Source organism: Dendrobates tinctorius, unplaced genomic scaffold (genome assembly GCF_039654945.1).
Source record: "Dendrobates tinctorius isolate UK_male_01 unplaced genomic scaffold, ASM3965494v1 ptg000009l, whole genome shotgun sequence".
Lineage (NCBI taxonomy): Eukaryota > Metazoa > Chordata > Amphibia > Anura > Dendrobatidae > Dendrobates > Dendrobates tinctorius.
Genome location: NW_027361677.1, coordinates 26,394,944 through 26,414,175, shown reverse-complemented (window position 1 = coordinate 26,414,175; position 19,232 = coordinate 26,394,944). Strand labels below are relative to the sequence as shown.

At 50.5% G+C, this 19,232-nt stretch overlaps 1 protein-coding gene across 3 annotated transcripts in view; it reads right to left on the bottom strand.

Annotated features, from left to right (window-relative positions):
- The window catches only part of LOC141097750 (DNA topoisomerase 1-like), a 77,413-nt gene that overhangs the window by 15,934 nt on the left and 42,247 nt on the right, over positions 1 to 19,232 (bottom strand). For all 3 annotated transcript variants that reach the window (XM_073585136.1, XM_073585143.1, XM_073585152.1), the window contains 2 exons: positions 17,243 to 17,365; positions 5,960 to 6,147 (listed from right to left, as the gene is read on the bottom strand). In XM_073585136.1, the coding sequence (XP_073441237.1) occupies positions 5,960 to 6,147; positions 17,243 to 17,365 (311 nt within the window). The remainder of the gene's footprint in view (positions 1 to 5,959; positions 6,148 to 17,242; positions 17,366 to 19,232) is intronic.

The following is a 19,232-nucleotide window of genomic DNA, read 5'->3' as shown; positions in this document are numbered from 1 at the left end:
CTCACTCACAGGCTTTGTCCGGTATTGCAGTTCAAATTTCATAATCTTTCACGCACCAAACGTGGCGAGACCTGGTGGGAGCGATGGGTTGGATGATAACTCTGCTCAGAATGGCGCCGTCTCTGTTTAATCCCCTTGGCTGCGGTTTCTGCACCTCCCCGCGAGTCGTATAAGCGTTCCAATTTGCCTAACCGTCCCCCGTCTTCCGTAAGAGATGTTTTGACATTGCGGGTCAGAGACGAGCGGAGCACTAATCCCACATAAGACGCGCTTCTCAGCAGGCAGAGCGCAGCACGCGGCGAGCACAAAGCTCCACAAATCACACGCACACCGTCCTTGCGAGTTACTGGAGTCCTAGAAGTCATTTCATTTAGTTTTATGCTTCATTTAATATTAAATGGGTACTCCGATCTCTTATTGATAGGACGTGCCATCCCTTTATGATCAGGAGACTTTTAGGACCCCCTTCCAATCAGAGAATGACCAGCGTCCAGCTACAGCAAAAGCGCTGCACCTACCCATTTCTTACTTACGGGCAGCACGGTGGCTCAGTGGTTCGAACGGGTCCTGGGTTTGAATCCCACCAAGGACAACATCTGCAAGGAGTTTGTATGTTCTCCCCGTGTTTTCGTGGGTTTCCTCCGGGTACTCCGGTTTCCTCCCACACTCCAAAGACATACTGATAGGGAATTTAGATTGTGAGCCCCCATTGGGGACAGTGATGATGATGTGTGCAAACTGTAAAAGCATCATCATATGTTAGCGCTATATAAAAATAAAGATTATTATATTATTATTATGGGCAGCACTCCCGACCACTCGACTGTGCATGGGACTGGAGTTGCACCGCAAACAGCAGCAAAATGGGGACACCGCGCTATCCCAGTGCTACTTCCCAATTTTTTACTTTAGGAACAGTTGGGGGTCCAAAAAAGTTTGCAACACAAGCAACTTCCCCCCCCATTCATTGTACGTCATAGGGTCATTGTATGTCAGAGCATCTACTTGAAAAGCTAGACTGGCACAAGCGATGAAACTGTAATAAAGGGTTATTCCCCATCTTCATAAATAGGGTATTGTTGGATAGAGCTTGTAAATACAAGCAATTTTCCAATTTACTGCTTATTGAAATTCCCAGCTGTTCTTGAGATATCAACATTTTTCTTTTGTTTCCTCATCGCCTTGGAAACCGACCACCGCTGCTAGACAGCAGAACATGTGCAACGCTTACAAAGCTCTTTTCCATCCAGCTTGTAAGCTGGCCAGGATCTCTAGAGAGCGCTCTTACTTTCTAGCCGTGGCCAGCTTGAGCGCAGTGCTTACAATTTAGACAGCAGCAGTGGTCGGTCTCCTAGGCGACAAGCTGGAAACTAAAGAAAAAAAGTGTTAATATCTAAAGAACGGCTGCAAATTTTAATAAGCAGTAAATTGCAAGCACAAACCGGCAATACGCCATTTATAAAGATGGGAATTAACTGTTAATAATCAGGCGCCATCTTTAGAAAATTGTAAAAAAGTTTATAAAAATCGTCCTTGGTCCTGACCGTCGGCCTTCACTCACCGCAGCGTTTTGTAGGATTATGCCGACGTGAAGACGTCAGTCGCTTTGCAGATCTGAGGGTCTATGGGAGGGGGCGCAGGCTAATTTTCTAACTATTGTAGCCTCGTTGGCAATAATTACCGAACCACTTAAGTGGCTTCCAGGATTTCTATAGTACCCAGCTGCGATCTCCTATTCAGAGGTCCGTCACTGGAGCCGCCGGCGTTCGCAGACTCCGCTTTCTTTGTAGTCTTATTTAATTGCACTTCCTCCTCTCTGACAAATGGCGGCATCCCCCCTTATTTTTCTTAATACTACTTTTCCCAGACTGACCCCCATGACCGCTTTCCACCCGCAGTAGAAACACATTACTTAGAATTCGCTCTTCAAAAAAAAGTTCTCATCGTGCAAAGTTTAAGGAGAGAGCCAAGTTTCCGTGGAAAGTGTCACGGAAGATGTATCATCCACCCGGGGGTCCGCGCGGGTCACCCATCATACACCCGGGGGTCAGCGTGGGTTATCTACCGTACACCTGGGGGTCAGCGCGGGTTATCTATCGTACACCTGGGGGTCAACGCGGGTTATCTATCGTACACCTGGGGGTCAGCGCGGGTTATCTATCGTACACCTGGGGGTCAGCGCGGGTTATCTATCATACACCTGGGGGTCAGCGCGGGTTATCTATCGTACACCTGGGGGTCAGCGCGGGTTATCTATCATACACCTGGGGGTCAGCGCGGGTTATCTATCATACACCTGGGGGTCCGCGCAGGTTATCTATCATACACCTGGGGGTCCGCGCGGGTTATCTATCATACACCTGGGGGTCAGCGTGGGTTATCTATCATACACCTGGGGGTCCGCGTGGGTTATCTATCATACACCTGGGGGTCCGCGTGGGTTATCTATCATACACCTGGGGGTCCGCGTGGGTTATCTATCGTACACCTGGGGGTCAGCGCGGGTTATCTATCGTACACCTGGGGGTCAGCGCGGGTTATCTATCGTACACCTGGGGGTCAGCGCGGGTTATCTATCGTACACCTGGGGGTCAGCGCGGGTTATCTATCATAAACCTGGGGGTCAGCGCGGGTTATCCATCATACACCTGGGGGTCACCGCAGGTTATCTATCATACACCTGGGGGTCCGCGCGGGTCATCCATCATAAACCTGGGGGTCAGCGTGGGTTATCTATCATACACCTGGGGGTCAGTGTGGGTTATCTATCATACACCTGGGGGTCACCGCAGGTTATCCATCATACACCTGGGGGTCAGCGCGGGTTATCTATCATACACCTGGGGGTCCGCGTGGGTTATCTATCATAAACCTGGGGGTCAGCGCGGGTTATCTATCGTACACCTGGGGGTCACCGCAGGTTATCTATCGTACACCTGGGGGTCAGCGCGGGTTATCTATCGTACACCTGGGGGTCAGCGCGGGTTATCTATCATACACCTGGGGGTCAGCGTGGGTTATCTATCATACACCTGGGGGTCAGCGTGGGTTATCTATCATACACCTGGGGGTCAGCGTGGGTTATCTATCATACACCTGGGGGTCAGCGCGGGTTATCTATCATACACCTGGGGGTCAGCGTGGGTTATCTATCATACACCTGGGGGTCAGCGTGGGTTATCTATCATACACCTGGGGGTCAGCGCGGGTTATCTATCATACACCTGGGGGTCCGCGTGGGTTATCTATCATACACCTGGGGGTCCGCGTGGGTTATCTATCATAAACCTGGGGGTCAGCGCGGGTTATCTATCGTACACCTGGGGGTCACCGCGGGTTATCTATCGTACACCTGGGGGTCAGCGCGGGTTATCTATCGTACACCTGGGGGTCAGCGCGGGTTATCTATCATACACCTGGGGGTCAGCGTGGGTTATCTATCATACACCTGGGGGTCAGCGTGGGTTATCTATCATACACCTGGGGGTCAGCGTGGGTTATCTATCATACACCTGGGGGTCAGCGTGGGTTATCTATCATACACCTGGGGGTCAGCGTGGGTTATCTATCATACACCTGGGGGTCAGCGCGGGTTATCTATCATACACCTGGGGGTCAGCGCGGGTTATCCATCCTACACACCTGGGGGTCAGCGCGGGTTATCCATCCTACACACCTGGGGGTCAGCGCGGGTTATCTATCATACACCTGGGGGTCCGCGTGGGTTATCCATCATCCACCTGGGGGTCCGCGTGGGTTATCCATCATCCACCTGGGGGTCCGCGTGGGTTATCCATCATCCACCTGGGGGTCCGCGCGGGTTATCCATCATACACCTGGGGGTCCGCGCGGGTTATCCATCATACACCTGGGGGTCAGCGCGGGTTATCCATCATCCACCTGGGGGTCCGCGCGGGTTATCCATCATCCACCTGGGGGTCCGCGTGGGTTATCCATCATCCACCTGGGGGTCCGCGTGGGTTATCCATCATCCACCTGGGGGTCAGCGCGGGTTATCTATCATCCACCTGGGGGTCCGCGTGGGTTATCCATCATCCACCTGGGGGTCCGCGTGGGTTATCCATCATACACCTGGGGGTCAGCGCGGGTTATCTATCATCCACCTGGGGGTCCGCGCGGGTTATCCATCATACACCTGGGGGTCAGCGTGGGTTATCAGTATGGTGCCCCAGACAGATCCCATCTACCTGCATGCAGAACGGCAGACAGCTACGTCATGGTGTTTGCATATTGATCCGGCTCATACGCCATCTTGTCTTGTGTTGCAAAGGCCTAACGGTTAGCGGTCGGGGGTAATGGGAAGGGTTTTCTCATCTTATTTAAATAAGTACAATAGCAAAAATTAATATTTTATTCTAAAGATACGTGGGATTTTCATTTTTCTAGTTTGTGGCTTAGCCGGGCTGCCAGCCAGAACCGTCCGTCTTCAGTGGCAGGGAACGGTGTGCTCCTGGAGATAGAAACCAACACCCCAATGTTATTTAATTACCAATAACCTATTGAATATTGTGCGGTTAGCTCATCTTCCGCATGACTTCCATGACTGCCATTTACTGGCCGTTGTTATATTATGTTCTTCATGTAATATTACTGCGCTTTACCCATAATACCTTTCTTTCTGCAACTCCTCCTATCTGTATCTCACTTCCTTCTTGCTCAGTGCCATCTTGGACAGCACATGCTTCAGGACTGGAGAAAGGATGCGCTTGTTACCTCCAACGTCATGCTTCTAACCTGCAGTACTAACCTCTACCTCATCTTCAACCCTTCATCATCCCTGGTACACTGAGGTAAAATAATGATTAAATATTGGGGTAAAATACTGATTAAACACAGATCGAATACTGACTAAATACCGGCCAAACACCAAGGTAAAATACCGACCAAATACGGACGTAAAATACCGACCAAACACCAAGGTAAAATACCGACCAAATACTGAGGTAAACCACTGACCAAATACTGAGGTAAAATACTGACCAAATACTGAGGTAAACCACTGACCAAACACTGAGGTAAACCACTGACCAAACACTGAGGTAAACCACTGACCAAACACTGAGGTAAACCACTGACCAAATACTGAGGTAAAATACTGACCAAATACTGAGGTAAAATACTGACCAAACACGGAGGTAAACCACTGACCAAATACGGAGGTAAACCACTGACCAAATACGGAGGTAAACCACTGACCAAATACGGAGGTAAACCACTGACCAAATACGGAGGTAAACCACTGACCAAATACTGAGGTAAACCACTGACCAAATACTGAGGTAAACCACTGACCAAATACTGAGGTAAAATACTGACCAAATACGCTTTAAATATTCTGCTAGTTTTCGTCAGGGGGCCATACCGAGCCTGTTGCCCAGGTAGGGAGGACATCAGTGAGGGCTGCCGGCACCTAGACACAGACTCCATCTGCCTGCTACAATCCCCTCTTGCAGTGAGGAATCCCGGCCATTTTTACCTTGTGCTCTGGGTGACTAAACGCTACAGCGCCATTTCCCAGGAAGGCTTGTGTAATGCTGGGCATAGGGGAGACTCTCGGGCATGCGCAGTGCCGCTCTTCTTGTACATAGCGAGGCCGGAGTGGGCAGAGCTGGCACTACACCTGCTGCCCCACAGTCAATATTAGATGGGTGGTGGCCAACTCTTGGCACCTCTACTGAGCACCTTTGTGACAGACTGCAGTACTCCGACAAGTGTCACGTCTTCCTCATTGCTTACCTGGCACAGTTCTGCATTTTTATTTGTGGCAGTGCTTGGTTTTGGTTTCAAAGCTCATTACAGCTTCATCCCACTCATGTTTTTGTCAGAGCGTTTCTGGAAGCAGTGACCTCCTCTCTGGAGGACTTGGTACGACCACACAAATCCCTGGATGGAAGGAAAATCAACCCTGGATGAATATCCTCCAGCAGAAGACACTTACTTGCTGCAGTTGATGATCACATCTTCCGGGAGGATTCGCTTTTTCAACATTCCCTGCTTAGGGTGGTCGCCTCTTCCTCGAAACAACGACGGGGGCTCAATTTTGAAGTTCCCTATCCGCTCCCGGTGGTGATCCATGATACAAAAACCGTATTCCTCCACCAGCTTTGCATTCTCTTCTTTAAGTTTCTGACGAGTGATGAAAGATATCAGATAAGAGAAAGATTTGTAACTTTAATATCTAAAAATAAACCGCCCAGAGTGATCTGCGGCAGAACACTGCCAATACATCATGGAGCCGCATAAACATCCGGGCCCCGATATATATTTATTAGTGCAATGATAATCTCTTCCTTCAGAAGCAGGAAACAGACTGACTACTGCTTGGCTGTCAGGGACGCAACAGGCAACCACCATTCCTTACTGATAAATGACTGTCGTTGCAGCGTTTTGTGCACCTGCACAGAAATATTTGCTCCTCGTGGAGTCCATCAGAGATCCCTCTGATTAAGGTGCTCTGGGGGCACCACAAACACAAGCAGTATGATGCCCCCCCACAGTAACACAAATTATGGGACCCCCACAACACTCCAGACACATGCACAGCATGATGGGTCCCCCCAACACCCAGTTTGATGCCCCCAATAAAATATGATGTCCACAACTGATCCCCACATATGAGGATGCCTCCCCTTCCCTCTACTCACCTAGCCCCATTAACAATGTTCAGGTCTGTGGCTCCACACAGAAGGTGCAATCTAGTGATGCTATAGCATGTGCTGTGCCAAGACTCCGACTGAATAGTGGAGCACAGAGCCACCTGCTCTCTCCTCCACTATTCTATTCAACTGTATCTGTATTCTGAGAATGCTCAGAGTTGAAAACAAAAGAATTACCACTGACCTCTTGAGATAGCTCCTCACAGAAGGTGCAATCTAGTGATGTTATAGCACGTGCTGTGCCAAGGCTCAGACTGTGTGGTGTTTGCAGGTACGCAGGATGCAGTGACGAGTCGCGAGACAATTAGGTGCTTTCTATATTAACGTTTATAAGACTAGAGGGAGCTTTCCTCAGTCCTGGCCTGATTACCAAAAGGGGCAACACGGGTTGCCCTCGCAAGGGTTCTATACAAGCACACACAAACGGGTAGAACACGACTACTTCCGGCAACAGCCGGTCACTATAGGGCCGCAGTATGGCCGACTAGGGGTCCTTAATTACAAAGTCAACTTAGTCGTCCAGACATCCCTTGCCGCTCGGGTTGGTGGTCTTTCGGCGTAGTAGTTGCTGGGCCCAGTTGCTGAGGCGATGACGAAGTCTTCGCGCACTTCGGCGCGCTGATGATACTGGAGCCCCACAGACTCAGGCAGAGTCCTTGGACGGTTGGGCCGCAGCCCCTGGCCTGGGGCAAGCGGCAGCGATGTGTGGTGGCGAATGACTGGCCACCTGCGCAGCTAACGGCTGCGACGGGGGGGGGGGGGGGGTCTGCGGTCAGCAGAGGCCCGGCCCCTGCTGCGGACCGGAGCGGGACAGTGGTGGCCACCAGCGGTACTGTACTTGCTGCGGCCACTGGTGAGACCAGGGTGGCTGCAGGTGGCGGGGAACAGGCCGCAGCCGCGGGCTGGGGCGAGATGGCAGCAGCCATGGGTAGGCCGCAGCCGTGGACTGAGGGGGGGCGGCCGCGGGTTGAACTGGGGCCGCAGTCGGGAGCGGGGCAGCAAGTCCCAGATAATCGCCTCGATACCGCCCTTCTGGAGTCCTCGGTGAGCGTCCTCCCTGGCACTGGTGAGTTGCTCTCGCTTTCAGCCACTCCCACGGTCTCCTGCTGTATCTGTGTCAGTCTGCTGACTCATCGTCCCGGGAATTCCCCGCCTCTTTTGTACTGGTCCCTTCCCCAGTCCATCCCTGAAATCTGCCCCCCCCGGGGACAGTTTCCCCCGGAACTCAGATGACAGCTCCCTTTGTTCTGGCCCGGATACTCGACGGGGGCCGTTCCTCCCACACTCCCCCGCCCTGTATGCTCGCCAGTCCTCGGGCGAGGGTTTTTGTAGATTCGGGTTAGCTTTTTGGGACGACAGTCCTTGTCGCCATACGAACTGGTCCTGTTCGTAACGTTCAGGGGGTTTGCCAGCTGTTGACCGCTCGGAGCGTCGAAGCACGGGTGTAGTGGAGTCTTCTGGGGTGGTGGAGGGTGGTCGAATAGTTGGTTCTGGTGGGATACCCGGGTCTACTGTAGTGCCACTATTAGGGCGACCCGCAGATGCGACGGGGAAGTCCTCTTCGTCATCCAGGTCCCAGACCGGGGGCAGGGGGTCGGGTACCTGGAGGGTCAGTTCGAGCCGCGGGGGATCGGTAGACATACAAGGTCGTAACATGTTACGGTGCACAACCCGAGTGAGAGGCGCGTGGTTTCCTTCGGATTGTATTTCGTACACAGGCCCGTCGGGGCTTATTCGGCGCAACACTCGGTACGGGTTCACTTCCCACCGTGGTTCTAACTTGTTTTGGGGGCGTTGATCAAGTATGAGTACCTGATCCCCAGTCTGAAAGTCAATGGGTGGGGGCAGTGCTCCCCCTGGTGTTCTAGATCCTGGAGCTTTGTATGGACGATACGGTGGAGGGTCGGCAGCTGGTGCCGGTGGTTTCAGACCCACGAGGATACCCCGATCCAGGGGTTGGGGTTCTTCCGGGTTCAATTCCACCTCCGTAATTCCTTTTCCTTCCCGCCCGAACAGCAATGAGTAGGGGGTGTAACCAGTCACTCGATGCACCTGATTGTTATATACCCACACCAGCTCAGGGACATATTCAGGCCAGCGGGCCTTGCGGTCGCTCTCCAGGGTGCGCAGCATTTGGATTAGCGTACGATTGAATCGTTCGCGAGCTCCATTTCCCTGCGGGTGGTGTGGCGTAGTCCGCGATTTATCGATACCGTAAAGATGGTGTTGCTCTTCCAAGACTTTTCCTAGGAAGCATGCCCCTTAGTCCAAATGTATTCGTTGTGGACAGCCGTACACTTGAATAAAGTTCTCACAAATCGCATAGGCGGCCGACTCCGCTGTTTGGTCTCGGGTGGGGGTGACCACGGCAAACTTGGTGAAATGGTCCACCATAACGAGACAATGTTCATACCCCTGATAGGCAGGACCTATGGTCAGATAGTCCACCGTAAGAAGCTCCAGAGGGGCTGATGTTACAATAGTCTGCACCGGGGCTCGTTGCACAGGGGGTTTAGCGAGCTCACACGGGCGGCAGGTTCAACAAACTTCTTCTACAGCAGCGTGCAAGGTACACTATCTGCTGCAGCCATTGTAAAAGTCTTTTGAGCACCAAAATGAGCCCCCTTTTCATGGGCTTCCCTGGCCAGTTGGTTGACATGGGCTCCGGGCACGATCACCTGCCACATCGTAGCTGACGTGGTTCGTGACATGGCTTTTCGATATAAAAGTCCTTTTTTGATGGCTAGTTTTTCCCACTGGCGCATCATCAGCAAGTCTGTCTTTGTGAGCCCGTGGGCAATTTACCGGTGGCCACCCATCGGCGCATGAGTCCAATTTCTGTATCTTTTTGTTGCTGCTGGATCCAGTTGTCGCGGGGCTGTTCCAGCATCTCTCCTAGGAGTCCCGGATGAGGCGCTTTTTGCGTCTGGACTGTAAGCGCGGCGGTGGTGAGGGCGAGCGGCGTCTCGTCTGCCTCCAATTAGTCGTCTCGACTTCTCCCTGGGGTGGTGTGTCGGATTCTGGAGAGCGCGTCGGCGTGCATGTTTTCAGCTCCCCGTTTGTAGATGATCTTATTGAATTTGGCCATCCGAGCCACCCAGCGCTGCTCGAGGGGACCCAGTTTGGCATTCTCCAAATGGGCTAACGGGTTGTTATCGATCCGCACTACTACCTCGGAGCCCGCCAGGTACTCTGCGAACTGCTCCGTCATTGCCCACACTACCGCGAGGGACTCGAGCTTAAAGGAACTGTAATTGTCCGGGTTGCGTTCTGAGTCGTGCAGCGACCGGCTACCATAGGCGATCACTGTCTCCCGGCCGTCCTGCACCTGTGACAACACAGCTCCTAGTCCCTGAAGGCTCCCGTCAGTATGCAGGATGAACGGTTGCGAGAAATCCGCATATGCCAATACCGGGGCGTCCGAGAGAGCAGCCTTGAGATCTTGAAATGCATCCTCTTGCAGTTGCTGCCACCGGATCCTCCATCCATTCGCCCTGGCGGGAGCCCCCTTGAGCAGGTCCTGCAGGGCTCGAGGCTCGGGCTCGGCGTGCAAAATTCTTCACAAACCGACGGTAATAGCCGGCCAGCCCCAAGAAGGCCCTCACGTCCTTCACCATCTCGGGGGTAGGCCACCCCTGGATGGCAGTGACCTTTTCCAGGGATGGTTGGACGTCCTCTGCTGAGACGGTATGCACCAGGTACTCTATTTGGGTGCGGAACAGGTGGCATTTCTGGGGCTTTACCTTTAACCCGTACTTCTGCAGTCGGCCGAGCACCTACCCCAACCGCTTCAGGTGGTCCTCGAACGTGGCGGAGTAGATAATATCGTCCAGGTATATCAACGTGGCTTCAAAGTTGAGGTCTCCTAGACACCGCTCCATCAACCGCTGGAAAGTTCCTGGGGCGTTGGCCAGCCCAAACGGCATCCGATTGAAATCGAACAGTCCCATGGGAAGGATGAATGCCATCTTGGCCCTGTCTTCCTCCAACATCGGCACCTGCCAGTACCCACTGGCCAGGTGAAGGGTTGAAAAGTATGTCGCGTTCCCCAGGGCGGACAGAGACTCTTCTATGCGTGGCAGTGGATACGATTCCTTGATGGTGCAGGCGTTCAACTTCCGATAATCCATGCAAAAATGCAAAGTGCCGTCTTTTTTCCTAACCAGGACAATAGGGGCCTCCCAAGGGCTTTGGCTTTCTCGTATGACCCCTTTCCGGAGCATTTGGGATAACAGTTTTCAATTCCTGATATAGCTGCGGTGGTATTTGCCAATATCGCTCCCGGATGGGTGCCGCTCTTGCCATGGGGATCCCATGCGTGATGGCCGTGGTACATCCGAAGTCATCCTCGTGGCTGGCGAAGACACTGTAAAATTGTCCAAGAAGTGTCTCTACTTGGAGAAGCTGGGCTGGCGCTAGGCCGGAAAGCTCGGCCCACATTCTCTCCAGATGACTCGACCTTTTTCTTGGGCCAAGGATGCAGCAGCCTGTTGGGTTCGTACCGACACTGCCCAGGGATCTTCGGGTTGCACCCTCAACTGGACAGCAGGGTCCGCGGCAGCATCTCCAAAGGCCTTACTAGTTTGGCCATCTCGGCCTGGGGCTTCAGGGCGACATCCTGATCTTCCAGTTTAACACACCGTACCAAGATGGTCCCTTCCTGCACTGTGGCCAGGGAGCGGGCCACCAGGAGGCCAGGGTGCAGGTGATCCGAGTAACATGGTTCCACCTGCACCTCCACGCCCTCCAGTGGTATCGGGGCGCGGATCGGCAGAGCCACCACCGTCTGCCCCGGAGGAAGCACGAGCGGAGGGACTGCCAGTGCGATGACCTTGCCCTCACCCTCATGACACTCCTGGAGCACTCGCACCTCCAGCACCAACCGCTGGAAGACCTGCCGTGCGAGAACCCCACTGACTTAGGGTCTCCTTCGTGGTATCGTTGAGGAGTAGATTGCCGAACTCCCGCAGTATTTTCATGCCCAAGATGATCGGGTGACGGTCGTTAGTCTCTCCTTGGGTTAGGACCACTCCCCAGCGGCCGAGGGATTTACCACATAATGTCATCTGAAGCCACACCACTCCGGTGACAGGTACCAGCAGTTGGTTTGCGGCCACTAGTCGTATCATTGGCCCCCATTGGGGCCTTGCCGCTTCCGGAAAATGCTGCCGGAAGTACGTTGCCGGCATGGTCGTTACCTGCGACCCTGTATCCACTAGGCACCGTACAGCACGACCTTCGACTTTGGCTTATACTATTGGGCACTTAGCGACCAGTTCTTCGGGACTTCCACCACCCCTCGTCGTGGCTTCCGGCTCCTAGTGGTGTGTCCCCCATGCCCGAAGCCCTCTAGTTTAATGTCCGCCGGGGTGGGTGTGACGAACAGCAGACCGCTGCCGCCAAATTGTGACGGACAGCGGACCCTGTGCCACCAATAGGTCACTATCCCACCACCGACACGGGTTTGTCAGCGGACGGAGGGACGTGACGCACTGCCGGCACATGGCCATCACAGGCACAGAGGGGGCTTATCTTAGTTATCCCACCACTGGCACCATGTGGCAAAAAAACAGCAAGCTAATCTTGCTCTAACAATTTATCGCAGGGGGGTATTTTGGTTGCCCCACCACTGCTAACAACCTTCCAAGAACTGCAGGGATTTATGTATATCCCACTTTGGAACTCGCAGCTCTCCAGCACCCCCCCCTTACCCTCAGGTCAGTCAGGGAACTGCACCTAGGATAATTAGTCGCCGGACAGGCTGCTTGTTGTGCATGGACAATTAGACTACTGCAGTAAGGGAATTATCAATGCTGTGGCCTCAACCACCAGCAATATAAGACCCTTCTGTACGGCCAGCTAGCCTCGCCAGCCGCGCACACCACGCTGCCACCAGCCACTCTTTACTTAATCAAAGAGTTAATTAAGAGGGTCCGCGGCAAACCCCAAATTAGTAGCGATTATCTAAAAAAGCGCATAGTTCGTTTCTTAGAGCATGGAGACAGAGCTAATACATTTTATCATTTATTCCCAAAAGAATGCGGGCAGTGATTACATAGATAAAAGTTGCTATAAAGTTGAGACATTACATATGTACAAATACAAAACAAAGTGGATGAACGAACAGAAAGTAATTCACGTGCGTAGTTGGTATTAGGCAGACCATGTGGCTGGGGGAGGGGCTCTTAACGAAACGTCCCCACTCATCGGCACGTCTCTCTAGCAGGAGGACTCCAGCTGAACTGACTGGAATTTGGTAGGGAATACCTATAGCCTAGGGTCTGTGACCTCACGAAATGGGCGGTCTGGTGAGGTCCAACCCCCCTTCTCTCTCAGTTGTAACTTAACTAAAAAGGTTATGATAACCATATCTAACAGCAACAGGGTATTGGAGCCAGAAAACCGGGGCAAGTTACTTAGCATAGCCGCCAGGGAGATGCTGGAGCGGGGGCCCCCCCATCATCATCAGTGCCCACAGCCCCACTCTGATCAGGCGCACCGCCATCTGCGCTCGGAGACTGAATCCTGCCGATTACTCCAAATGTGGTGGTGACAAGTCGCGAGACAATTAGTTGCTTTCTATATTAATGTTTATAAGACTAGAGGGAGCTTTCCTCAGTCCTTGCCTGATCACCAAAAGGGGTAACACGGGTTGCCCTCGCAGGGGTTCTATACAAGCACACACAAATGGGTTGAACACAACTACTTCCGGCAACAGCCGGTCACTATAGGGCCGCGGTATGGCCGACTACGGGTCCTTAATTACAAAGTCAACTTACCCGTCCAGACGTCCCTCGCCATTCGGGTTGGTGGTCTTTCGGCGTAGTAGTTGCTGGGCCCAGTTGCTGAGGCGATGACGAAGTGTTCGCGCACTCCGGCGCGCTGATGACACTGGAGCCCCAAGGCTCCGGCGGAGTCTTTGGACGGTTGGGCCGCAGCCCCTGGCCTGGGGCAAGCGGCAGCGATGTGTGGTGGCGAATGACCGGCCACCTGCGCAGCTAACGGCTGCGACGGGGGGGTCTGCGGTCAGCAGAGGCCCGGCCCCTGCTGCGGACCGGAGTGGGACAGTGGTGGCTGCCGGTGGTACTGTACTTGCCGCGGCCACTGGTGAGACCAGGGTGGCTGCAGGTGGCGGGGAACAGGCCGCAGCCGTGGGCTGGGGCGAGACAGCAGCGGCCGCGGGTAGGCTGCAGCGGCCGCGGGTTGAACTGGGGCTGCAGTGGCGCGGGCTGGAGCGGGGCAGCAAGTCCCGGCTAATCGCCTCGGTACCGTCCTTCTGGAGTCCTCGGTGAGCGTCCTCCCTGGCACTGGTGAGTCACTCTCGCTTTCAGCCACTCCCACGGTCTCCTGCTGTCCGTCAGTCTGCTGACTCATCGTCCCGGGAATTCCCCGCCTCTTTAGTACTGGTCCCTCCCCCAGCCCATCTGTCACAACGGTCCGTCCATGAATTCTGCCCCCCCGGGGACAGTTTGCCCCTGAACCCAGATGACGGCTCCCTTGGTTCCAGCCCGGACACTCAACAGGGGCCGTTCCTCCCACAACTGAACAGTGGAGCAGGGAACCGCTGGCTCTCTCCTCCACTATTCTATTCAACTGCATCCTGAGAATGCTGAAAGAGTTGAAAAACTTACAAATGACCTCTTGGGATAATTCCTCAACACTGGGATTGTCCCACTGGAATACTTGTGAGGTTAGTTCTTGGGTATCCCTTCAACCCTTGCAGGTGCAAGTGGTAAATTTCTGGCCCTGATGCAAAAACTATAATAGCCAGCACCACATGTGCCATGTCTGGTTTTCCAGCGTGGAATATGGTCCTCAAGGCCCCTCAGACACCAGGGCCCAAAAGTAACGGGCGGACAACTTGTGAGGCTCAAGGTGTTGTGGGGACACTGCTACCTCCAAAGCAGCAAACCACTTTGGTTACAGAAACAAAAAGGGGGCCCATATACTGTTCTTGACAGTGGCCATCTTCTGTGTCTGCCACTGCCCAGGAGCAGCCTCTGCACATCCCCTTTACACACTGATGCATGAGACGAGTCCCCCAACTTCCAATTCTGTACCGATTGGTCTTATGATTAGACCTCCACCTGCTGCAGAACCTCTTTTAGAACTTGAGCATTCTGATTTAGTTCTTTTACTAAAGTTTTGTAATTGAAAAGCCACTAATCAGTAGCTTCTTTTTTTCTGCTGCACTTGTTGCCATTATTAGAATTAAATCTCTGGGTTAGAAGTAAAACCCTCTTCGCTGTTACATTAAGCTTTATCTGGAAGCTTCTGCATCAGGTGGAAGTGATCCATGTTATGTTCTACAAAACAGCCATTCAGTCCCTGATGGTCCCGGAACATAATTAGCATCCGATTATCCAAACCTTAGAAGTACTTTACATCTAATATCGGATACTATAAATCCAGGGATAAAACAAAACCCCAATGTACGGGGGGTTTCCAAGAGTACAAAGAATTGATAAAGCAGCTCTGGATGTGACTAGAGTAGAAGATACGCCACGACTGTTCGCGATTAGGGAAAGGGGCCCTGAAATGTCCCCGAGACTGACACCCTAACTATCCCTGCTCCCAAAGGTACCTCTGATGGTGAGGAGGTTTGGGAACGTGCCTTACTGTTCGCCTGTTAGTCCCTAAGCTGTCTCCTCCCCTGTCTCCTCCCCCAGGAAGCTTGTGACAGAAATGTTGGTGTATCAAAACGTAGGACAGACAGGAATAAAAGAAAGCAATATACAAACACTAAAATGTAGAGAGGTATGTAGTGAAGCATGGGAATGTACCAACCAACTGTGAATAGAACAATGAGGAAAGCATACACTCAAGAACAGCACACAACAATCTCCAGTAACAACAATTATCGCCAATTCAGCACAGCGACTCCATGAAACTAGGAAGCAAAGCCAAGACAACAGAAGGTCTTGGCAGGTTTTACAGGAAGAGGTAATGACCAGATCAGAAGCAGCTGAAATGAAGCTCCATGTTTCTGACCAGCATTGTAAGTCTTTAACCTCTTCATCGCCAAAGGAAACCAAATCCATGTAATATGGGACACAAGCACCGGCTAAATGGAAGTTCTGTGATTTACAATATAAAGTGATCTTCTAGATCTCCCAGGAGGACATGACACTTGTGACATCCAGGGAGCGAAGACCATTGGTGCATGCGAAGAAAACGGCTCGCACATTCCAAATTCTAATATCTGTAGCTATATCATGCATGTGCCCCATCAATAGGATGGGAACAGAATAGGACATGTCCTCTGTGCCAAGCATCAGACGGTTACCCCTGCAACCGACCTGTCAGCGTATAACAGCGATTCATCCATACCAGATTATACAGTTAAGCACTAAAATGTTGGGACACACATTTTTACATGGAGGAGTTTAAAAAAAAAAAAAAAAAAAAAACAACCTCAAAAACTCCAGCAAACAAGTTAATGGACTAAGATTTTCAAGATCACTAGCCATTCCAAAAAAAAGTGTGCTTAGCGCCATATCATAAACATGATATATTTTGAACACAGAACGCTATAGACACCTTTACGACAATTGTTTCAGTGCACTGACAATGAAGATAAAAGGCAACTTCGCAAACAGTTTTGTGTATGCAGCTCCTATTCATACCTATGTACCTCCATAGTAATGAACTAAAAAGAAATCATGTATTCGCCATCAGAAACATTTAACTAGTGAGTGTCCTAATGGGTGACGCTACTCTAATACCCGCGCTTCTTTGGAAAGCGTCCTCGGCAGACAATCACCATCTGAGACTCCTGATGGAGAACGGAGGACTTAAGTGACAGGTGTTGCTGTTCATCAAGTTTTAGGAAAGCTGGCAAGAATGTGTGCAGAGGTTGCCGGTTATCTGCCCTGCCTGAGATCTTGGCCATTAATCATCCAAACTGAAATTCACAGAAGCCAGGAGGTTTAAAACTGAGCCGCATTCATCTTCAGGGAGAGAAATAATAATAAAAAAAAAAAACAAAACTCATCTTTTTGCTGCATTTTACTACCAGATGCTTAGGCTCACACAAAGACCATTCATCTATTTTCCGATTACATGCAAAGATGGAATCACAGCTACACAGGATAGTCCAAGATTAGATGAAAGGTGCATTCACCCTCTTATGTGGATTTTGGAGCAGATTCGGTGTCAAAATCCACATAAATGCCTTTTCACATTAATGGGGAAACATGCGTACAATGCAAAAAAAAAAAAAAGTTCAAAATTTGACAACCCAGGGAATTTTAATTTTTCTGATGCTTTTTTAATCAAGCAAAAAAAAAAAAAAAAAATCCATGCAAAACCAAAAAACAAACCCAAACTTTTTAATGTAGATTTTGTGCTTCAATTGATTCACTAAAACGGTTTTGTTGAATTTAGCACAAATTAAAAAATGCTTTTGTTTTGAGTTTTTAGACAGGTGTAGAAATGCAGCGGGAAAACAAAAAATATGTTTTGCAGGTATCTGCACAGAATTATGCAATAGCAATCGCCTATAACTTCGTTTATAAAGGTTACCGTCTTTATCAGTAGCTGTTAGACTGTAAATGTATTTTTACCAGTTTTTCTTCTTTGCTGCGATTTTTCCTTTCCTCCGTTTTAACTTTATGGTAATTATAGATTTCTGTAAAATCGCACTTCGCCAAATCAGTAATCACCATCCGCTCCTCCAGGGTCATTTCCTAGAAGAAATAACAGACAATTATCTGGTTTCGCCAGGAACAAAGCAGAGTAACCGTCTGCTTGGGTGTCTATTAGGTTTGAGTCTAGAAGCTCCCCTAAGATCCTGAGAGTAAAAGCGTTCAAGGAGGTTTTCATAAAAAAATGCACAACATTGAAATTATAACTCCAAAATGAAAAAGTGGTGGAATTCTAGAAATCACCGGAGACATGTTCTTGAATTGAAAAATTAATAAAAAACAAAATAAGAGGAAACAACATTTTTACAAACTTTCTCTATTTTTGCAGTAATCCCAGTCTCGGCTGCCATAATTGAAGTCATTAATGGCGTCTGAGAAAGTTTCAATTGGGCAAATCATCAAGATCCACTGCTGGCAACTCCTTTTGCAATTGCAGTTCGACCACGTCCCAAATGGTAGACCCGGCAGACCACGGTGGCCAATTATTTAGCCTGAGCAATAGGCTGGCCGTCTTTGTGTTGAAAATCGGAGACACTTGGGGATGTGTACAAATCAGCACTCTTTTTTGGGCAAGACTAATGCAATTCCAAAAAAAGTTGGCTTGACCTGGAGTATACAACCCAGTCATTGTCGAGTGAGGACAATCCCTCCATAGAGCATCACCAAGATCCTTTTAAGACCGATCAACTAGTCTGGAAAGCAAGTCTCAATACTTCATTTGACGCAGACTATAATAGTCATGTCTGTGGCAGCCCAAGAAAAACTTGCGTTTCAGTCATGTGTCGAATGCCCCATTAATTCCCCTTGCGCTCTTTCCCATTTCTTAATCAATTGGCCCTAACAATAGACATTGGCTCAGAATTATAATCTCATTATAGCCAAGTCAAGAGGAATAATGTGAAATAAATGGAATTGTGCACCCTTTAAAACCTTTATAGAGGACAGGACCTTTGACTGAGCCGGTCTGATCTCCGCTTAGGATTTGTAATTGTTCCGATTTTTTCAGGCTCTTGGATTTTCACAGATTTTTTGTTCATCAGAGGCCATTGGTTAATTTCCTTTGTCAATACGAATTAATGCTAATTTATCACATTTATCCTTTGAATGGAGTGATAATTTATGCATAATTTTGTGGACTTTAACACATCCAAAATTCATTGTTTTCATGGGCTTTTTAAGCCTATAGGCATTGCCACCCGGCTTTATTGGACTCCATTGGGTTCAGACTGCAATCCCAGACAAATCCAACAGATCAGAGTGGTGCTTTTACTGGTAAAGAAACTTTTTCTAATATTGGACAGATCCTTATTTTGGAATATCAACAGGTTCCAGTCTCACCCTGTCTACTGGCTGCCACATCCGGGCAGAGAATGGAGAGGTGGCCATGCAGGACTTCTTTAGGGGGTCTCCAAAAACTGAACTGGTACCCAACCACTAAACTTTTTGGGCTACCCATAGAAGAGCTCCAACGTGTACAGATCCTCAAAAACTGAACTGGGTCCAAACCTCTGCAGGGTGTTTATGGATGGGTCACCTTATTAGTTGCAGGTCAGACCTCCTTAGGCTTTGAAAACTCCACATGGACAGGATAGCCTATTGCAGTTTCCACAAAGAGATGGAAGTAGGGACATATTTAGAAAGGTCTTTTCTGGGGACTGAATGCCAAGAATACAACCAAAACTCACCATCAGCAATCTATGACTATACGACCATGGTGAGCAGGTGCATTGGGCAAATACCTGTCATGAAAGGGAGATACATGATCAGCCACAATATTTGGGCATGTCCTACTGTCTAAACGTGTTCACAGGTCGCAGAGGACCGAGGGTGTGTAAGGTGGTGGACATGCTGCTCACACCCCTTGCAGAATCTGTATTGATATACTGTATTGTTTTGTGCATGGTCATGT